Source organism: Teleopsis dalmanni, chromosome 2, assembly GCF_002237135.1.
Source record: "Teleopsis dalmanni isolate 2A chromosome 2, ASM223713v2, whole genome shotgun sequence".
Classification (NCBI taxonomy): Eukaryota; Metazoa; Arthropoda; class Insecta; order Diptera; family Diopsidae; genus Teleopsis; species Teleopsis dalmanni.
Window position 1 is genome coordinate 204,471,419 of NC_051847.1, and position 23,301 is coordinate 204,494,719.

Below are 23,301 nucleotides of genomic sequence, written 5' to 3' on the forward strand. Positions count from 1 at the left end.
AATAAAACAAGAAAAATATGTTTATTTTTAGTATAAAATTACTCGTTTTGTTGATATTTGTTCGTATTTTATTTTTAAAATCCATCGTAATGGTATTTTGTATTATTTTTCTTGTAGTTGTAATTTAACGTCAGTCATGCCGGAAGTATCTATTTATCTTAATAGAAACATTTGTATTTGGTAGAGAGGTTGTGAAAAGTAGTAAAGTAGTAAACTACAACAACATAAATTCATTTTATATTATTTTTAATTAATTGAATTTTTGGCTGATCATACAGCTATTTCGAGTATTGCCAAATACTCATCATCAGTGGTCTTAGAATTATTTCTTGTATTTAATTATTCGTAAATAATTTTTTGGAACTTTAAATATCAAGGGTTAAAGTCGTACCCTGCTAAATTTGAAGCTCAGAGTCAGCGTTCAAGTATTATTTTTTTTAAACTTCCAACAAATTATTATTTCAAACGAATTGCATTCATTGTACAACGTACAGATTATTTTATGGAGGATGACATGAGGTGTTAATTAGGAATACAAGAAGAATTTGGGAATGATGTTAATTATTTGTGGTTCCGATGTAAAGATCATATCCTGAAGTATATTATGTATGCCTACAACTCTTTCGTGGCAAAAGTTGTAATTGGACTGGAAATTACTTAATGAATTCTATTCCTAATAGAAATACGATTACTTATTATATCAAGCTCAACGTTCAAGTATTATCTTTTTTAAACTTCCAACGAATTATTATTTCAAACGAATTGCATTCATGCCTATAGATAAACATAGCATCCATCTCAGTCTTTTATCTTTTGAACTGTCTTAGAACTGTCAGATATTTTGGGCTACAAAAAGTAAGCTAATGAAGATTTTAATGAAAAATGTGTAAGGCAGGCAGTTTTAAACAAGTTTAATTAGGAATACATTCTTCTAAAACCAAGAAGTCAATATTTTATTCAAATTTTGATGTACGCTTTTACCACCTACATTGAGAATATTGGATAGCAACTTAAGAAGGCATATTCTCTGATGAATGTTAAGCAGTTACAAAATAAGTGAGTGATTCTGGATTCGAGCTACAACAGATCTATGTAGTCGGTATGCCTGCTAATTAGGTAGTATCTAATTAAGACGATAATCGTGTTTAATACAATACATGATGTTGCTTGTATATCTATTAAGTATGGTGTTATAGTCACTCCACAAATAAATGGCGATATAGTGTTCTTTCTAATATTTTCTCAATTTGATTATAAAAATAATTCATATGCATTTTTTTATTTTTAATTTTTTTTAATAAGTAAAATGATTAATTTGAAAAGGTTAACGTAGAATAAGAATCGAAGACAAAGATTCTTTGTCAAAAAGTTTATTCCGAAAATAATTCCTTTGTCAATTCATTAATATTTGGAAAGCCTTATGAGGGCAAAAAGCTAAATGCCATGATAACGTCGAAATAAATTAAATCGATTTGCTTCGAAAATAACACAAATCCAATCAAATCGATAACAAAGGCAATTAAACTGCATCGCTGACGATGGTTACCAAATGAATTTTCATTCTTATTTTTAGAAGCGTGCGTCAGCGTTTTCAATGCTGAGAATAATAATTTTACAGGTGCGGCTTTGCGGCTTTCCTTCGCCAGAAGTCAGAAGTCATTGTTACCAAAACCTATCAATGCAATTGGATTCAAAAAAATTAAAATCAGCTTGGCTGATAGTTTAAATGAAGTTATGAAAAATTTCTATATGAATTAACAGCTATTTTATTTACGAATAAATTGATAAGGTATACATACGAGTACCGTGGAATAAATGAATAAAAAACAAATAAGTTTGGAAATTAATGGATGCAAGTTTATATTGTAATAATGCAATATAAACTCTAATACACTTAAATTCCCTTGCCCTTAAATTATATCAGATATTTATATATCATATATATGATTGAATCTAGATATTTGTCATAAGTGTAATACCATTGATGAGTATTTATTAGCAATCATGACGTATTTATACTCGTATATATATGTTTCCGCATAATCGTTATTAAGTGAAAATCCTATGAAAGAACTCAACTATGCTTGTACAAAATTAAGTTGCCCATACTTCATATCTAGGCTACCTGAGGCAACTTGGCATCTTTTATGTTACCCTCACATATTTTTTTAAACCATATTTTATAAATATACCATAAGACATTTTCAATTTAATTATTTTATTTAATTATGAAACTATTTTTATTTTTAATTTATTTAATAAATAATTTTTTTTTTCAAAATATACATCACATACTATTTTATAAATAAAGTGCTAATGGTTTTTATAGAATAGCCGCTCATATAATGAACTCCATAAATTAAAGATTATTTGCATTGAATAATTGTTTTATTGACCTAATGAAATCACTCTAATAAGCATATATTTTATCTATTTACTCAATTCTTCAACAATTTAAAAATATATTTCTTCTTACAACTGATCAATTCCTCAAGACTAAAACTTTTATTCCTCATAGCTGCCATAAGACAATTCAATCGTTGAAATTATATATTCTGATAAGTCATTTTGGTATAAGCGGAATAGCTTTTGATCTTATCAATTCTAATTTGGCTGAAAGTTTCTCAAGAGCCAAACCAGAGATGATAAAGTCAATTTTTATCGCAATCTGTTCTAATGTAAAAAAATGATCTATGTGTAAATCATATATATATTTTTTTTGTTCAACCTGATAAGATTAATTATCGGTTTGTCTTATCTCCTTTGATGCAGGATTAAACATCAGACATCGTGTTTTTCTATCTCCTTTTCCTTTACGTATCCAGTACCCTTCTCTCGAATTGATTCTTACTTATCTACTTAGAGAAATAAAAATAAAGAAAAAAATAAAAATAATAAATTTCTAAAATTATTTTTCTATATTTTCTATTGAAAACTCACTATATAAAATATATATTCGATGTTAGTACATCCATGGAAACACTTAACAACACTTTATTTCCATAAATATGAGTGTTAGATGAGAAATGTATGCATACTTTTAGGCCTTTAAATAATTTTTGTGACAAATTTTTATACCAAATTAAATGTATTGAGTGAAATTATTGATGTGATGGACTGTTATTATATAGTTGAATATTTAAATTATGAGTAAAAAACTACTTTTCGTACAAAGGAAATGTTTTTTGATTTAATTATACATTTTAATATTATTATAAATAAAATAAAACAAAAATTAATGAAATTTTATGAGAAGAATCAAGTAATATGTATTTTTATTTTAATAGTTTTTTTTTCTAGAAATAATAAATATTGATTAAAAAAGTTGAAAGTTACGACTCCACATTCTTTATAAAAACAATATCTTGTGCTACTAATAACAACTAATTTTCGAAATTCAACAACTAAGGGCTGAAACACCTGGCCCTATAAAAAACTAACAAGTATATTTATTTTTCATACTCTATATATATTTCAATTTAATGTCGCATCGAAAAAAGTTTTGAATTGAGTCTTAACATAACACACCTATATTGCTCTAATAAGAAGCAATTTAGAATAAAATATTCTAAATTTTGTCAGGTAACTAATAACAAATATAACATAAATGCCAATATCTTGTACTTAATACAAGTAGAGAGAGAATAATGAAATAATAAGTTTTTCACATTTACTTTTTTATTGTCCATCACATGCGTGAACCACTTACCGTTTTAAGGATATTGGTCAGCACCATGACATCTCTCTAAAGAGCATTTTAGGCTTTGCCAAAGGTTGAAGCTCATTTTTAAATCGTTGAGTTGTTTTAAGTTAATAGAATGTGCACTTAGGTTAGTCAACCCTTAGAATCGCCGGTATAACTAAATCTAATATCGCTAAAATGGTGTATATATTTGTATGTATGTATGTATGTATGTATGTATGTATGTATGTATGTATGAATGTATGTATGTATGTTGATCCTTTTTTCGAGTCAGCGCAATTGGGCACTTTTACTCTTTGATAGCTGGGGGTACTACATGGTCCCACCCATCTCATTGACTAATTAATGTGTTCCTTATAAGCTTTATGATTATTCAGTGATTGATCTAAGATCTGCGTACCTCCCCGTGCGGAGAGTGATAACTCTAAGATTAGATAGTGCTAAGTAGGATAGCCTGTCAGTGACTCTGCCCCTTATGTATTTTTTGATCGGGTCTATTCTAAGGTCTCTTAACATGTCGTTTGTGCGGATATATTCATTATTTTATTACTCTATACAACCACGTATACGAAAAACTCCTCCATAGAGCATATCCCTAACACTTATTTTAATCCTTAACCTCCTTAATTTAACCACTCACTCACATTTTTATACATGATTTAGATAAGTTTATCTACATAAATATGAAGATTTTTAGATTTTTTCAGCTTCTGAAAAACTGAAATGGAGTTTTGGTTTTTAAAGAATCGGATTCTTAAATCTATTTATCATTGCGTATTTCTGAGATGTTTATAGTGGGTACGGTTCTTATAATGCGCCTTTCGAGAGTTTTATCTGACGCACCAAAAAGTAAAATAAATAAAATAAGTAAAATAAAATGAACTACAAAATAGTTGAAAAAGATTTTATAAATTATAGCTTAGACTATATAATTTCAAACTTTATTTATTTTACATAACATTACTTAACATAAAAAAATTTGTTCATTAATTAATAATATTATTTAGTAAGATAATTAATATTAATTAATTTAATTTCCGGTTATTAGGGCAATTTTGTAGATTCACGTCGAATTTTTTTTTGTACTGCTTGCAAAAGGCTTTATCAAAATTGAACCTATATTGATCTTGATCCCAAGGGTCGAAATTCTGAAATAAAATAAAAAAATAATTTAATATTAATTTTTAACACAAAAATATAATATATATAATAACAAATATGATAAAAACTTAAAACAAAGAAACAAATAAATAATAATATTTGTTTCATCTTGAATGTTGGATAGGATAACTGTGGCAATTAGTCAATAGACCATAGAATTCGAAGTCAGAAAAAAAACTAAGTACCTAAAACAGATTAACTCGAATTATTTAGTTTTATCGGTGAATTTAGAAAGATTGGGTAGAGGGGACGGTAGGAATGGACCATCATTGAAACATGTTGGATCTGTGGTAATATCTGCAGCAGTCGTGTGATCCCCAGCAGTTTTGTACCCTATGATTACTTCAAGCAGAGAAATTTTAGAAGTATATAGTCGGGTTCTTTAAGAGAAAAACTTTTTTTCCTACAAATTTCTATTTTGGTATATCGTACTTTTTTAACTAATATAATAGATCCAACAAAGGAATTGTATAAAGCTGACACCGAAATATAATGAATATGCATGAATATTTAAAATCTGAAATGCTACCAATTCCTACCCACGTTAGTGGATGTGGGATGATATTCAATTTACAATAGCTTTAAAGTTTCATTCCGGAATTTCTAAAATTTTATGATCCATTACTTTTCAAAGAAGTATCAGTAGAAGCCCCAACTGACAGAATTAATAAATTTTAAGCTAGGTTAGATATGAAAGGGCTATGCTTGCCACACTATTTTGTCTTCCAGATGAAACAATGGATATGACAAATACACCTTAATTATTTCTGCCAGTTTAATGAAAAAAAACAGTTTTCTAGGCATTCTAATCGCAAAGTGTTCAGTGCTGGTTAAAGATATATAAAATATTTGATAAATTTCAAAACTTTTTCATCAACTACCGTACAGCCCGCTTGTCAGACCATGCCCCCGTTAACGTAACGACACACACGAACCACAGGTTTGTTAAAATCCAAAATGCCATTTATTCTTTTTCTATTCAATATATATACCATTAAATTCCAAAAACAGTTACTCTATTAAACACACAAACTGCAAAATCATTAGAATGCAAAACGTTTCTCGTTCTTTTTTTGTTTAATATATACCATAAGTATTTAGAGACAGTCACTCTATTAACCATACGAACTGTAGTTTCGCTATAATCCAGAACATCCTTGGTTCTTATTTTATCTAATGAATGGCATATAGTCATATAAACCGTTAGTACGTTAATAAATACACGAATTATAACTTCGCTGAAATTTAAATCTTTATTTATTTTTCTAATTAATATAGTTCATTTAGTACCAGAGGTCATTAGCCTTCCTTTAAACATAGCAACTATATATTAACTAACATTCAGAAGATCTCTCGTTCTTTTCCTATCTAATATCATGTAGTCTTTGAGCTGATTAGAACTCAATTCAGTACACGAAGAACAGGTTTACGGAAATCTAAAATAAGTTTTATTCTTTTTCTATCAAATATAAGACTAATAGATCACATAGCCATGAAGACCCTTAGTATTCTATTAAGCATACGAGCTCTCATATTTAAGGTATGCCATAAGCCATTTGCCATTATTATCGATGTTCATAAATGATTCGATCATCAGGGTATTAGCCTTATTTATGTCCATTTCGAAGTTATCTTCGAATGAATCTTAAGCAATAATTTTGATTCAGTAATTGTACTCCATATGTATATATCTATAGTAATATTATATTAATTGTTAATCTTTATTACAATTGTGTAGTATAACAAATTATTAAACGTTTAATAAATTGAAACATTTAACGTTTATTGTTATAATAATAATATTGCATTTCAGAAATGAATAAATATTTTGCAAAAAAATGGAAAATATAGAATAAATTACAATATCAACGCTTTGTCAGCTATTATTCATGACGTCACACCTTTGTACAAAAAGTTATTTAATTAAACAATATCGAATCGTTTATTTAAAAAGATTCACATCATTAACATTTTTAGTTGGAAATAATTTTTATCTTATCTCTATAATTATCGTATATAATATTGTTTAAATTTCGTATATTATTTTGTTGTTCTAACAAAAGCACATTTGGGGATTAATTACGAGTAGAAACGGTTAATTATTATATTTAATTTAATCCAAACTGTATTTTACCGGTTGTGAATAACAAAAAATTAATTATTCTTAATTTGCGAGTAATTTTAATTTCTGTTTTATTATATAAAATCATTTTAAAACTAAATCATATTCATATTTCAACTTATATTATATTAAGACAATAAAAAAATTAAATAATTTTAATCAATAGAATGAGGAAGAGTAATGAAGTAAAATGCAGCAATAATTTTTGAAATAATTATAGTAGCATGAAAAGAATAATCGTATTTAATTCACTATGTTTGTATATAAATAAATAAATATATAAATAAATAAATAAATAAATATATAAATAAATAAATATATAAATAAATAAATATATAAATAAAATAAGGTTGGATTGGCGATCTTGCACACTAAAGCCAAGATGAGTGCAAAGACTGGCCCGTTGTGATAATATGGATAAAACGATGTTCATATGCTAGAGGAAGAGGACCACAAAGACAGATGTAAAGATCATAGACAACGTCGAAAAAAAGAGGTACGACTCTCCCATTTACATAAAAATAAATCAATCTGAATAGTCTATATACTGGATTATTCTTCTAATTTTGAAAAGTAATAGTTCTCTCAGATGAGTGAGAAAATGGACTCAAAAGCCATTAAAAATCTTACTGGCTAAAAATCGAAACTAATAAGCATAGCGGAAAAAGTTACCATAGGTAAATAGTTGGTACCACAAATTCACCTATATTCCGTTGTCAAAAAGGCATGCCCGGTGAATCGAAATCGCGTTTATATTTTTAAATATTTAATTTTTATTTTAATTGTGTTATATTTTTATATAATTTTATATATTCTCTTTATGTAAGAATTTACAGTGCTCCGCTATATAGGATACACAGAACTATACCATATTTTTTTCTATAATACTTTGTCCAAAGAATTTATGATAACGGATAACAAACACTTAACACTTATAACAACTAATGTTAATATATAATAAAAATAATATTAATACTCACATTATCGAATGCAATTGATGGAACAAAAGTCAAATCAATCAGATCTGTCATATCGCCGTACTTCTTCAAAATGTCGGGTGTGGAACGTGTGGCTTTACAAGTTTTTGCCTTACTCACATCGATTTTTAGCTTTTCGGCGCACTAGAATTTTATTTAAATTATTTTTTAACTTTTCTATAGATTTTAACTTTAAATCATTTTTAAATAAAATAATTCTAAAGCAGTTATTTTTAATGAATAGTACTTACAACATCAATATTATGGTTGTTATATCTTAATAAACAATTGATCAAATCCAATTGCTCTGTAGGGGAGTTATTCTCAACTATACAGGCGTGAAGTGCATTTAATTCACACTCCGTCTCTCCATGTTGGCAATATAGTATCGTTACATTTGTAGTAGGATTAGTCCAAGACTAAAAAGAATTAATTATATTTTTTTAATTTTTAACTTATTAAATTTCGAAATTATTTTATGAACTTACAGATACTTTACCGTAAGGTATAAATTTCAAATCCGTAAATTCCAATCGGCCATTTTCCTTCATAGAATTATAAAATTCCGTACATATAAAACGTATACTATCTGGGCAAAGGGTTTCATAGTAAACTTGCACCATTAATTGGTTTTCAGCCTACGAATTTAATATTAAATAATAAATATTATAATTACATTTTTCGTTAATTTAAAAATTAAAAATTAAAAAATTAAAAAAAGTTGGAATATTGCTATAAAAAAACAATTGAAACTATTTCTATATAATCTAAGATGTGGTAGATCTTAAATTATTTTAAGTCTGACGACAAACCAACTATAGGCTGACGATTGTAGGCAACTCTAGCTTGATAAGTAAAAAACTATAAATAATATAAATATATAAATATGTATATATATAAATATATATGTATAAATATATGTACTTGTGAATGAGTAATGAAGACGTCAAAAATCTTATCAAAAACGCTAGACGCTACAAAAGGAATGCATCTTAGATATTTATCGGCATATCCTTAAAAAGAATTGACTACCTTTTGTATTTGGCAATTCTATCAACCTATAGTTTGAAAATAAAAAAAATTTTTTATATACTATATCTGCATCTATGTTGTTTTTATGGTAACCCGCTCACCAACACACCTTCTGCTACAGTGTCCTGCCTTCGCAAGACATAGACTATCCTACTTAGGGTCGCACTTTTTGTATTCATTAAGAGAGCTAGATTCTATTTCCATAGCTCGTGTCAATGGCTTTGTAGCCAATACCAAGTGGTTATAGGGACAGGTGTCAAATTCCTTAGGGTATCACAATGGACCTCATGGTCTAAGTGAGTCTTCGGACGGCCCCAGTAACCTAACCTAACCTAACCTATGGTAACCCGCTAGAATCATGAATAGATAGCATAAAAGGTTTTACAAGACGAATACATGTGTTAGGGTGTGGATAATTGGTGGTAAGAAGGTTGGGAATAAGGAAAAGGGATGTATTGGAGTGAGGGTGCACCTAGGTCTAGACGGAGAAACAAAGATTCGTCCAACGATAGTATGAACGAAGGTTTATGTGTAGTTGGCCATGAGAACAGATGGGCGACGTCACGGGTGATGGTAGTGTTGCAGTTTCAGCACACATTAGGAATGGACGTGTTTATCTACATCCATAAGTACAGATGTATGTGACTTTTATTAACTCCGAAATTTCGGAAAAAAATCGTTGATAGGTTCAAAAATAATGTTTTGAAGGTTGTACGGATAAAATGCTTTCCGAAAATATTCTAACTCACATAGATAAAAGCCTAACTCTAAAAACAAGAAAACCATTTACAATGACAAATTTCTGATTTCTTTTAAAATATAGAAAATAATTCTGTGGTATGATTTTTAATTTTTTCACTAATTTTTTTATTTGTAGGCCTACAACAGTGATTCTCCATATACCATAGTTTCTGTGCTCTTCAATATCCGCAAAGATCCCTTTTATAAATAATGTAATTGATAAAAAGATGTTTGCGAAGCAATTTTCACTTCTTAGATAAATTAGTAGGACCATAAATCCTCTCTTTACCAGAAATAAATCAAGGGTAATTTAGTTAAAATAATAATTCAAATATACCAATCTTAAATCGGTTCAATATAACTTCTGGATCACCAAATTTTAAATTTTTACTCTTCATAATTTATTTTTTAAAAATTATTGTCATATATACAAATATTGTCACAATTGTCTTGCGTAACACAAACATTAGTACCACTTTTCGTAAACATCACTTTTTGAAACTAAACCATTTGAATAACTGTGAACCCAGGGTCGGGTCTATACATTCAACTAATGATATGATATGAGAAGAAGTTCTCTTTCACATCTGTAATATTGATTAGATTAATGCAATTTATTTTTGGATTTCCCCCAATATTCCCCAATAAGTTTTCAAGCACTCATTTAAGTATCTTACATTGACACCACAATTTCCGATTAATCCTAACATCAAGCAAAAGCTTGATAACATCACTGGCAGTATGGACTTCGTTGAACTCATTTTGGAAACGAAATTATTTAACAAATTATTTAGTTTAACAAAAAATTTGATGAAATAAATTCTATTTCAGTTTATGTGAATAAATTATTTAATTAATCGTTTTATTTTAATTAGACAGACATGAAATTCTTATCACGGCACGTTCCTGAACTTTAGTGCGCGACACTCGAATACAAACTGACTTCAGAGTTTGGTATGTCGTAAATATAAAGACACTTTTGCTATTTGCCTTATATTTCTTGTTGGTCGTTGTCCGATTGCTGTTTATTTTTATTTCTGATCTCCATTGTTTCAAGCAATTGAGACGAGCACTACCGCATAATTTGCATTCGACTTCTCACATATGGGATCGCACAGATGGCGAAGTGCGAGTATGTACAACGCGAGCAGTAAGCGGTAATGTATGTGATTAGCTCTCATGAGCGGTGCGCTTAGTGGTGATCTGATTGTTAGGCTAGTGCAATTTGGTTTAACTCGAGCACATATGTTTCACGCTGTTATTATCTATTTTATTTTTAGTTGTAAAAAACGTGAGTATCTCTACTTTTCCATTGATGCATGCTATGTAAATGTCGCGTGTAATAAAAGCGTCCATGATTCTGAACAATTTCAGTACACATTTAGCTCATAATTTGGTCTTCTACAGAATCGAGTAAAGTGGCTTGATGACTAAAAGAATACTTAAGAGAATAATGAAGTACACTACTGGCAAAGTCAAATAAGTTTAAAGATATTAATTCAATAAAATCAGAATATTATAAGCAAAAATAATTATTCAAATTTCAAAAATTGAGGTGTATCCATTAGTGAAGTTCCTGATCGGAAATTTAGGATTATTTAAATAACATAAATAGTATAAAAATAAAAAGCATATTGGCTTTCAACAAAGCATAGCACAAATTGTGGTGGATCTTTTATGCTAATACTGACCCTAGCTAAAGAGAACACACTCGAGCCTTTGAATGAAGTTTAAAATATCAATCGTTGAGGATTTCCTAATATCACATGAAGATAGAAAGTCCACATCTAGGATTTATGCTAATTCTGACCCTAACTAAAGAGAACACACTCGAACCTTTGAATGTAGTTCAAAATATCAACCGTTGAGAATTTCCTAATATCACATGAAGATAGAAAGTCCACATCTAGCATAGCTCGGCGTTCCAGACCAAAGTTAGACAGCCACAAATAATATGTCTATGAAACTTATCTGAATGTAAGCAGACACTACTTCTTGCTTTCTGAAATAGATTCACATTATTGATTGTTAAATAGGTAATATATTTACGAAAAATATTATTTTATTTTGAATTGAAACTAAAAACTTTTATTGTAATAGGCTTACTTTGACGAAAAGACATGTCTTTTAAACGGAGCTCTATTCGTTTCAAAAACTTGAATCCTCTACTGCATCGTCCCGGGTAATCCCTGAAGCAAGTATTACTTCCGTTTCTAAATTTAAATAGGTTTTTGGGATTCAGATGCCCTTCTCAAAATTGACTCTACATAATTATAATAATAAAAAGATCAGTTTCTCCTGGCCTTCCCTAGCTCTAGTGCATTCCACAGTACTCGCATTAAATCCAGTACTAACATTTATAACCCTTCTGCTTCCTAACATTAGCGGGTTAGCTATTACAGTCAACAAAGTCTCAGCAGTTGAAAACACTATACATGTCAATTCTTTTGGAGCTCTGCCCTTCATTTGATTTTGATTTCGATTTTAAAAATGTTTGTATTTTTTGAAAAGTTTCTTTTTGTTTATGAAATTTTATAAAATATATAATATATTGTAACTAATTTATAACTATTAAAAGTTTACCTTTTATGCACAAACGTTTATAATTTCAAAAACATTACTCACTAACTTTTTTTACTTAATTCAATATATTATATTGATCTACATATGTTATAACTTCTATATATTACTGTGTTCAGACAACGAAATTATCTTAATTTCGTTCAAATAAAATTAAGTTAGTTTGTAAACTATTCACTAGTGGAGAACTGCTACACTTCTTGGAATATCGTCATCTGTTCCAAGACCATTTTGAAGATTTGTAAAGAAATCCTCATACATTAAAATGACGATATTTAGGTCGTGTGCGAGATAGGCTAAGTTGCGTTCTAAATGATGGAAATTCTAAGTTGTGTCGATAATGTATTGATGTGTCGATACGTGTTGATAAATGACAAAATGTGTGCAGTGCAAAAAATCCCAAAAAATCTCCCATTTGGTTTAGCATCAACTTAGTCTAACTCGCACACGACCTTAATTATTTTTTTATAAAAACGGCAATCAGCACATGTGCTGTCACAAGAATGTTTTTAATTCACATTTTCGTGTAATCCGAGAAAGCTTTTCAGCTCTGTGTGAATAATTAAAATCTATACAAAATATGGACACAAATTGGCGTAAAGCAATTCCTCTCGACATGTTGTTTATTTTCATTTAAACTTTTCGGGCCATTAATTAAGGCCATTTTCTTTAATGTCTTTCTAATTTTTAAACTAAATTTTGTATGGAAAAACCAATTTAATTTTTGCTGAAACAAAAAAGAATTTAAGATTTCTGCGAAATTAAGGTGTGTCTAAACATAACATATACAATGGTTATACGAATAGTTTTCTTGATTTATGTTTCTATTAAAATTGATTAATGGTACACCAATTTCATTAAGACAATTTCTTGACCTATGTATGTTTCTATGAAAATTGATTTACCTCAAGAGCTCCTTCATAAATAAACTTCATAGGTATCAACAAAAACAGTACCAAAAATATTGAATGCAACTCTACGAAATTTCCCAAAAGGGAAATTGTCACAATTTGACATAAACAATAAAATGTAAACAAATGATTGTAAACAAGCATTGACATAAGCCCGTTATTAAATTTTTGCTTTTATATTAAAAATATTTTATATATAATAAATTTTTAAATAAGAAGTATTTTTTTAGTTGGATAACATGAAAAGTTTGAACAATCTCCTAAACACCAACGGAGGGCAGCAAATGAATGTAAACTCGATGGTATGTAAATTCATAATTGATTTGTATTTTAATGAAATCAATTATTACTTAAAGAAAATAAAAACAAAACGTAATGCTTGGACTGAGTATAGCGAAATGCATTTCCTAGAGCTGTGGGAAGAAAAACTTCCACAGTTGCGGGGAGTTAGGCGAAATGGACATGTTTTTAAAGAAATGGCCAAGGAACTGAATAAAAGAGGTTTCAAGGTAACCGGTCTAGAAGTGCAGACAAAAGTGCACAACTTCACACAACGATTCAAGTAAGTATTTTATAAATGAAAATATCTTGCGTTTCCCTACACTTTGACTAAATCACTATAAGGTGCTTAATTTCATTTGAAAACACAGATTGGTACGGACACCAATAACATTTCTACCAATAAATATTCCTGCGCCACAAATATAATAATGTGTTATCTTCCAATTTCACTAAATTATTATTAACAATTTTTATTCAAATTGGATTTTCTGATTATTTTAAAACAGAAAGGAACAACAAAGCGATGGGGCTTCAGAACAAAAACCTGCATGGAAGTATTATCATACTGTGAAACAAATTTTGACTAATCCAAATTTGAACGCCACCACATTAATGTGCGATAGTATTGCAGGTAATTTATTTAACATTTAATTAAATTTATCAAATTCATTTTTTTGTTGTTCATTTAGAACAGGGCACATCATCAAATGCCACCACATTAATGTCGCAAACAGAAAAAACAACGCCATCGTTACCTTCGCCCACACCAATGGATCCAATTTCAGATTCAGACAATTCTGATCACTTGCCTAGAAAAAAAAGGAAGTTAAATTGTAATGATAACATATTAGACGAAATACGAAAGGTGAATAATATGGAAAAGGTGCAAATGGAGTTACAGCAGGAAACAGACTCAGCATTTCTGAAAATAATGAGAAGAAATGCCGATTCTTTGCAACGGATAGCAGAAGCAATCGAAAGAGTGGAAGCTAATATAAGGATTACCGGAAATCATTAATATAATTAATATTGTATTGTATTTGAGTGGAGAAACGAAAATTATTGTAAATATTTTACTATTATATGTCACTCTTAACATTAATATTTTAACATCATAATTAATACCAATATTTTAATATTATTATTTAAATATTAAAAAATTGTAGTTTATAAAATAAAATAAAATCTCCTAGAAAATTATTTGGGTAGTTGGCATTCCGTGCCAATAGTTTTTGAATACCTATTGCTTAAAAATCTGCTGCTTTTTTCAGGACATTTACCCAATCTAAATTTTCATAATTTCTGTTATTCAATAAATTGTACAGAACTCGATACGTTCCAGCAATGCTGATCGCCATTTTGATTTTATTGTTGATAACCGTTTCTACCCTGGCATTAAGCTGTGCAAGATCATTTGCAACCACCTTTTGACGCTAACATAATTGATGATTTAATTTTGAAAACGCTGGAAATAGAAAACGGATTCACAGTGGTTTTATATTCACGAACTGCTTCATTAATCATTAAATGTACATTTATTTAGATGTACCGTATATATTAAATCATAAGTATCATTTTGTACAAAACCATTATTTTTCGATTTACAATTGCATTATAAATTAATAACAGTTTTTAATAATAAACTCATTTAAATTACTTTTACTATGACCGTGTGCGAGTTCGAGTAAATATGTAAATATTTATTTATTTACTTATTGCACTTAATTATTACTTTGGTTAAAATTTTGCAAATTTATTTATTTAGTTATTAAACATCTTATAAAATTTCCACAATGGCAACACCTAATTTACCTAATTTTTATCTAATTACCCTACACGAAATTCAGGTAAATACCAACATTCGCTGCCATACCGACATAATTTACTATTTTCCTCAATTAACCATCAATTTACTCGAACTCGCACACCGCCTATATACTACTATACTATAGTATCACTTAAAAGAATGGCATAGAAATTTCACAAATAAAAAATATAAGTTTATGATTTCGTTCTAATATAACATAACAAGTGCATATGTTAATGAACTTGCACAGGAAATTAAAAAAATTTTAAATTCGAACATACGAGTCAATGGCTTTGGGTTAGTTGGCTAATCAACGCTGACTCTGCGCTTTAAGGTACGGCAGGGTACGAATTCAACCATTGGTACTTTTTTATTTTTATTTTTTATTGAGGTTTAACTGTAAATACTCAAATTATTTTTTCACAAAAACCGCTGAGACACGTTCGATAATTAAGTTACAGAAATATAATAGCATTATTATTTTGATATGCTAAATTTGTGCTAAATAGCTAAAATGTTTAAGTTTTTGCTGAATTTTGAATTCGAACAGTCAAGTCAGCTGTTGTCGCCTTTCTACATGTAATTTTGTTTATTTCGACTTTCAGCTCTGTTTATTTATATATTTGGTATATATATATATATATAACTTCAACAAATATTTTTTTGTATTATAAAAATATTAATTATATATAATAATCCTAATATATTTATAACGCACTTACCAACACTTATGAGTGCATAAAAAAATTTCCATTACAAAACCGTACCTTGACAACTCTAGTAATTTACCTTCTGGCATTCCTTTTACTTGCATTCGTTTTCCAAATCGTCACGTCAGTTGAGAACGGAAAAAATTATTAATTATTTTAATATAAAAAGTAAAAAACTTGTGCATTAATATTCATCAATTCGTTCGTTTCGTTAGCCATGACTGAAAGTAGTACTTTTCCGCACTTTGAAAAGCCAACTGTGCAATTTAATGAGCATGGCTGGGGCCCATGCGAACTGCCGGACACTTTCAAAGATATGCCGTACCAGCCCTTCAGCAAAAGCGATCGCTTGGGCAAAATATGTGATTGGACCAGTAGTTCCAACAATGACAAGAAGTATCAAAGTAAGTAAAAAATATGAAAAATTAAATAAAATAACTAAATATGTTTATATTAAGCAATTGCATTTGTAAAAATAGTAAGGTTATGTTGCAATTGACAACTATAAATAATCGTGGCAATCAAAAAAAAAATACCTTTGGGAAATTATTTAATAGTTTTATGATTCGCGGATTGGTTGTCAACAAAAGTGCGAAATAAAATGTCAAAAGCGTTTGTTTACATTTTTGTTCAAGCATATTTAGCAAAATTTCAGTAAAAAACTAAATTAAAAAATTGAAAAACTGGTATTTTATAAAATACATATGTTTTTTAAATATTTTAGATAAGTATGCTTCCACATTTGGCACTGGTAGCCAATATGCTTACTACCATGAAGAAGATGAAACAACATTCCATTTGGTAGACACTACACGCGTACAGAAACCACCACATCAACGTGGCAGGTTCCGCACCAATTTGCGTAATTCTAGGTAAGTCTATACATCATCTCTATTAATATGTGTATTAACACAGAATACAATGTGATTTAGGAATGCACGTGGTCGCAACACCCGTGGTGGTCTTAGCTCTACAATGACAACTTTAGGAGGCAAAAATCTTAAAGCACGCGATACTCGTCGTGGTATGGGTAAGAAATTTGGTTCACGTGGTGTACCACCTAAAATACGTGAATCATCTGTGGCAGTGCGTGCGGATTGGACATCGGTTGAGGAAATGGACTTTCCACGTTTAATGAAATTGTCTTTACCGAATATTAAAGATGGTGAAGATATTGTTACTTGTGGTACACTTGAATACTATGATAAAACTTATGATCGTATTAATGTGAAGAATGAAAAACCATTGCAAAAAATCGATCGTATCGTGCATACTGTTACCACTACTGATGATCCTGTTATACGTCGCTTATCGAAGACTGTGGGCAATGTTTTTGCTACAGATGCTATTTTGGCGACCATTATGTGCTCGACACGTTCCAATTATTCATGGGATATAGTCATTGAGAAGTTCAGTAAGTGATAATAAAATATAGTTTTAGAAAATATAATCTTTTTTTTATGAATGCAGTCTATATTGCGTTATACTTTAAATTCCTTTATTTAATTTAAATAGGTAGGAGTATATATTTTATAAATATTATTTGAACTCACTTTTAGAAAACTATTAGACGACCAGTCTTTTAAGATTGTGTTACTTTAATTAAAAGTATTTTTATCATTTTCAAATTTAGATACATTTAGTATTTTAATAAATATTAAAGGCTTTATGTAAACGAAATAGAAACGTTTAGCTTCTTATTTTAAATGCATCTATCTATAAATATCTATTTAATATATATATTTATAAATCTATTTAATATATATATTTATATACTGATGGAATACATATATATGTATATACTTATAAAGTGTATATATTTATACAAATAAAAAATTTTAATATTTTATTAATTTACAGATGACAAGATCTTTATGGATAAACGTGACAACACGGAATTCGATTTGCTTACAGTAAATGAAACTTCTGTCGAACCACCAACTGATGATGATAACTCGCCAAATTCTCCACGTAATTTAGCCATTGAAGCAACCTTCATTAATCATAACTTCAGTCAACAAGTTTTAAAAACCGGTGAAAAGGAGCCAAAATATAGATTTAAGGAAGCAAATCCTTTCATTTCTGAAGATGAAGACGTTGAAGTAGCTAGCGTTGGTTATCGTTACAAGAAATGGGATTTGGGCAGTGATATCGTAAGTATTTTTATGCACGTGATAAAATTCACATTCCCATAAACACTGATCTAGTACGTCATACACAATAGTTCATGAGTAATCAGCTTTATTGTATTTAAAAAAATTTCATTGTAATTATATTCTTTACAATAAGCGAAGAAAAATCATTATTGCGAATATTCACTGAAAATAATTAAATATTAACTCGTGACAAATTAATATAATATCTTTGTTTACTCTTAGTTTCATTGAAATTAATTGTTATGTGTCATTTTAGGTACTCGTTGCTCGTTGTGAACACGATGGTGTGCTTATATCTCCAAACGGTGAACCTCAATTTTTATCTATTAAAACACTTAATGAATGGGATTCTAAATTGGCTAATGGGGTTGAATGGCGTCAAAAATTGGACACTCAACGTGGTGCTGTTTTAGCCAATGAATTGAGAAATAATGCTTGCAAATTAGCTAAATGGACTGTACAGGCTGTTCTATCTGGTTCGGATCAATTGAAATTGGGCTATGTTTCCCGTATTAATCCACGTGATCCTTCACGTCATGTCATACTTGGTACCCAACAGTTTAAGCCACACGAGTTTGCTACACAAATTAATTTAAGTATGGATAATGCTTGGGGTATACTGCGTTGCATTATTGACATTGTTATGAAGCAGAAGAATGGCAAATATTTAATTATGAAGGATCCAAATAAGCCAATGATTCGTTTATATGATATACCTGATAATACCTTCGATAGTGATGGTTCCGATGACGGCGAAGGTGATGATGGTGAAGCTTTCCAACCTGTTTATTCATATGGTAACAAATAAGTCATTGTGGTTAGGCGTTTTTTTTTTTTTTAATTAATATCAAAAAGTTAAGTAATTGCTTTAGCGTGTTTTCCAATCTAAACAACACAATAAAAACGTCAACAGTTATTTTATATTTTATTATAAGCAAAACTATTAATTGCATTGTATACTAAAAGGCATAAACTAAATTACGTGTATATGAAAATACGCAGTGCATATTTAAAACAAATAAAAAAGTTTTGGATACCGCACAAATTAAATGTGTTTCTATTAAATTTAAATATACATATAATATATATAATTACTTAAAATAAATTGGAGTTGTAATAACCGAAAAGTCAGTAGCTTTAGACAGATCCAAAAAAACGAAAATTGAATAATCATGTCGTTAAATAAAAGGATTTAGTATTATACTTTGATTAGAAATTAGGTACCGAAAATGACGACATTTTATATTCCTAATATGAGGAGATCAGATAAAGGTAATTACATATAAATTCTCTATTTTCGAACTTATTTTTAAATTTCTTTGAATTCTTAATATTCTATTCTATTCTATTAATTCTTAATATTCTAATATTCTATTTATACTTAAAAGTGCAATATTTTTTACATCGTATATTGTGGCGCTCTAACCAAATCTCCACCCGCACAATAATTCCTATTTACAACTCCAGTGTAAAGTCTGTGCTATTCTATGCCTGTGAGACCTGGAAAAGAACAAGAAAAATACAAGAATACAAACTTTCGTAAACAATTGTTTACGACAAATATTAAAAATAGGGCACTATAGACCCGACGGTCGCAGTGCTACATCCCCTAACAATAATAATATTAAAAATATGGTGGCCCAACCGCATCACAAACTCCAACCTATGGGCCGTTACAAATCAATCATTTGCTACTATGGAGATAAGAAGACGTAAATGGCAATGGAAAGGCCTCAATTTACGCAGACCAAAGAGAAACATTGCACATCAAGCTCTGAGATGCTATCCTAAAGGCAGTCGTCGACCTGGAGCGCCGGCTAAAACTTGGAAAAGAATAATTGATGAAGAACTAAGAGAAGCGAGCTATTCCTGGAGTGACATATGCCGTGAATTAAATAACTGAATACGATATAAAAAGATGGTAGAGGCCCTATGCTCCACTGGGAGGTAAGAATAAGAGAGAGAGAGAGAGATATTGTAACTACATTTGGATTGGATAGGTCAAGAATTAAATATATTTTATTATAAATTAAATAACTGGAAATTCAGAGTTTCGCTACATTTCAGAGATAAATTATTGAAAATGAAGAAAACCTCAAATAACTTAAAGGTCACAGATTTATTAAATTAATCTCAAGTTGCACAAAATGTAAACTACAAGCAAATAAGCATTTGAAAATTTATTGGAAATAAAACAAGTTAAAATGAAATGGGAAAAATACCGAATTCTTGAAAAATAATTTTCTAAAATAAATTGTGAATCACCTTATTTCCATATATCACTTGAATTATTATAAATCATTTGACAGTATGTCCAATAAATAAACAATAGATACCCACAATATCAATCTGAACTCATTAGCAATTTTAATTTAGTAAAACCACAGACAACTTATGCTCAATGCACGATTTAACTGCAGCAGTTGGTTACAGAACTATAACATAGAATAATTTATTAATGTCAATTTTTTTGGCCGAAAGTGACGCGTCTTATGACGAAAAGACTCTATTTAAAAGTTAGAAGGGTTCATATAGAAGTAAAAAGACATAAATTTTAGTTAATTTATTGAAATTTGTCTGACCATACAACCCTGTTTCGAGTAGTCAACATCAATGGTCTTAGAAAATTTTCGAATTTTTTAAATAGTTTATAGCCCATATATAATTTATTTGGACTGCAAGTACCACGCTTAGAACTCGAGAAAGGTCCAAAATTTGTATACATATGATACGAGAATTTAAAGCAACTAGTGTGGAAATAATGGTAATAATTTTTGAAGATCGAGTTGTGAGAACAGTGGATTTAACTATTTCTTTTTACAAATATAACTCTTAATTATAGTCATTTAATTCTTTTTTGTTTAAATAAAATTAAATAATAATTAGTTTGAGAAACCTTGTCATATGAAAAGCAATTACAAAAAAGATCAACATATGACAGTTGTAGTTAGACAGATTATGTGAACTAGTTTGGTGAGCTGTTTTACTATACTTCAGCTAGAAGTGGTGATATTTACTTTATTATGAATCTTAAATTTAATTTTATTTTTCTCTTCTAGAACGTAGAACAAATTTTCAATACTTTCTATTCTCTCACAACCATCGTCATTTTAAAAAGCGATGTCTTCGCTTTCCATTTTTCTGATGTAATCATTATTGACATATACAATACTTGAGTAGCCTGGTTGGTCTGTATTAATGTTGAAGCTAAACAGATCCATAACTAAAAGAGATGAGAGATACGTAACTTGAAGACTAAAGTTCAGGCTTCAGCTAGCTCAGCTTCAGCTACCTCAGTGTAGGTACCTCAGTCTCAGCTAGCTCAGCTTCAGCTACCTCAGCTTAACCTAGCTCAACTTCACCTAGCTCAGCGTCAACTAGCTCAGCTTCAGCTAGCTCAGATTAAGCTAGCTCAGCTTCAGCTAGCTCAGTTTCAACTAGATCAGCTTCAGCTAGCTCAGCGTCAGCCACCATAGTTTCAGCTAGCTCAGCTTTCTATAACTACCTAGTATACATGTCGATATGAAATCATATCAACGATTCATGCAAACACTCATATTTTAAAATTAATGGAAATTACTTTGCCTATTGTATGAATCGCAACCCCTTTAGTTGACAGATAATTTTACTTATAATTAAATTATATACATACCGTTATTATTACTATGTCACTATTACATATATGAGCCAACACCCGCAGTCTCTTATATATACATATATCGATAAATAATAATTGATATATAGTAAATCTTCTAAGATTGTCGTTATTAATACGAACAATTGTCGTTAAAAAAATCGGGAGCTGAAATGCAAGCGATGCATTTCAATCTCTTAATGTTCTTAATGTAGAGATAGAAGTCTACATGGTTCTAAACGACGAGGCACTCCCATTATAATTGTGGGAGAAGGTTTTGGGTAAGAACGGTTTTGAATGTATCATAAAGATTTAGGCAGTAACTCAAAATACTCGCTGAGTATGTTTCTTTCCTTTCTTTCGTCTGCTATACTCTTTAATAATAATCTATTCTATAATATAATGGAAGATTGACCCAAACTTGAAGCAAATTTGAATTTGGAATATTGAATATATTAAAAATGTTAAGATAAAATTAAATAACATCTCTATAACAAAACCTTCAAGATAAATTCATACGGAAAACCTGTAGTTGATATTATTTTAAAACAACCAATTTAACTAATATAATAAACCATATATAATAATAAACGATATATAGTAATAAACGATATATAATAATAAACGATATATAATAATAAACCATATATAATATTAAACCATATATAATAATAAACTATATAAATTATTAAACCATTTATAATAATAAACCATATATAATAATAAACGATATATAATATTAAACCATATATAATAATAAACCATATATAATAACAAACTATATATAATAATAAACCATATATATTAATAAACTATATATAATAATAAACCATATATATTAATAAACCATATATAATAATAAACCATTTATAATAATAAACCATATATAATAATAAACCACATATAATAATAAACCATATATAATAATAAACCATTATAATATAATGAGTTATTTATTGAAATTATAACAATAATCTAATAAACTATATAGATTTAATCAATTATGTATTGTTGTGATCTTGAAATGGTTATAGGATATAGAAAGTAAGTATTTTAACGATAATTTATATTAAATGTATCTCTAAATTATCGTTAGGAATTCCTATCAGCACAAGAATAAATGTATAAAACATATAATTTATATTAAATCACTCCTTATATGAGAGTTCAAATAAAAGATGACCTATTAATTATTAATATATATTTTAATTATAAATAAATATTAATTTCATTATGTCTTCGGTTTGAGATTGTTTCAAATCTCTATTGAAGTAAAAAAAGAAATTAATTTAAAAATGTTAAGAAAACCCAAACTAAGTTGAAAAAAACCAAAAGATTAATATTTAGATAATCAGCCAATAAATAAAATATTTTGTTTAATTTCATCAACCTTCAAACTAAATAATGCAAAGAAATAATCTTATGCTTATCCGTGCTTGCAGCTGCTTGTCGTGCTCTCGTTAAAAGACCAACGCCGAAGCCTAC

The 23,301-nt window shown here is 29.0% G+C and overlaps 3 protein-coding genes across 4 annotated transcripts; 2 read left to right on the top strand and 1 right to left on the bottom strand.

Annotated features, from left to right (window-relative positions):
• Positions 1-4,708: 4,708 nt before the first annotated feature.
• Positions 4,709-16,159, bottom strand: LOC119679037 (GILT-like protein 3). 2 transcript variants are annotated; one of them, XM_038091181.1, is made up of 6 exons: positions 16,106-16,159; positions 16,039-16,043; positions 8,452-8,601; positions 8,215-8,382; positions 7,967-8,107; positions 4,709-4,851 (listed from the first exon to the last, which is right to left on the bottom strand). In XM_038091181.1, exons 1-6 carry the CDS (start codon positions 16,128-16,130, stop codon positions 4,729-4,731), a joined length of 612 nt encoding a protein of 203 aa, XP_037947109.1. In that variant the 5' UTR covers positions 16,131-16,159; the 3' UTR covers positions 4,709-4,728. The 2 variants fall into 2 exon arrangements, with proteins under 2 accessions (XP_037947109.1, XP_037947108.1); XM_038091180.1 differs by lacking the exons at positions 16,039-16,043; positions 16,106-16,159 and adding an exon at positions 10,414-10,653.
• LOC119679035 lies at positions 13,371-14,586 on the top strand. Its single transcript, XM_038091179.1, has 4 exons — positions 13,371-13,529; positions 13,584-13,789; positions 14,016-14,140; positions 14,199-14,586. Exons 1-4 carry the CDS (start codon positions 13,467-13,469, stop codon positions 14,525-14,527), a joined length of 723 nt encoding a protein of 240 aa, XP_037947107.1. The 5' UTR covers positions 13,371-13,466; the 3' UTR covers positions 14,528-14,586.
• On the top strand, positions 16,127-19,223 carry LOC119679034 (eukaryotic translation initiation factor 3 subunit D-1). The gene is made up of 5 exons (XM_038091178.1): positions 16,127-16,430; positions 16,751-16,898; positions 16,959-17,440; positions 17,887-18,179; positions 18,439-19,223. Exons 1-5 carry the CDS (start codon positions 16,244-16,246, stop codon positions 18,988-18,990), a joined length of 1,662 nt encoding a protein of 553 aa, XP_037947106.1. The 5' UTR covers positions 16,127-16,243; the 3' UTR covers positions 18,991-19,223.
• The last annotated feature ends 4,078 nt before the right edge of the window (positions 19,224-23,301 follow it).

Bases quoted from the DNA above. Each gene is read 5' to 3' on its own strand.
- LOC119679037 (XM_038091180.1), bottom strand. From the start codon at position 10,497: ATGAGTTCAACGAAGTCCATACTGCCAGTGATGTTATCAAGCTTTTGC. The intron at 8,383-8,451 runs GTAAGTTCATAA...AATTCTTTTTAG, and splicing joins TACCTTACGGTAAAGTATCT to TCTTGGACTAATCCTACTAC. The intron at 8,108-8,214 runs GTAAGTACTATT...ATAAAATTCTAG, and splicing joins ACAACCATAATATTGATGTT to TGCGCCGAAAAGCTAAAAAT.
- LOC119679034 (XM_038091178.1), top strand. From the start codon at position 16,244: ATGACTGAAAGTAGTACTTTTCCGCACTTTGAAAAGCCAACTGTGCAA. The intron at 16,431-16,750 runs GTAAGTAAAAAA...TAAATATTTTAG, and splicing joins CAATGACAAGAAGTATCAAA to ATAAGTATGCTTCCACATTT. The intron at 18,180-18,438 runs GTAAGTATTTTT...GTGTCATTTTAG, and splicing joins GGGATTTGGGCAGTGATATC to GTACTCGTTGCTCGTTGTGA.
- LOC119679035 (XM_038091179.1), top strand. From the start codon at position 13,467: ATGAAAAGTTTGAACAATCTCCTAAACACCAACGGAGGGCAGCAAATG. The intron at 13,790-14,015 runs GTAAGTATTTTA...ATTTTAAAACAG, and splicing joins AACTTCACACAACGATTCAA to AAAGGAACAACAAAGCGATG. The intron at 14,141-14,198 runs GTAATTTATTTA...TTGTTCATTTAG, and splicing joins AATGTGCGATAGTATTGCAG to AACAGGGCACATCATCAAAT.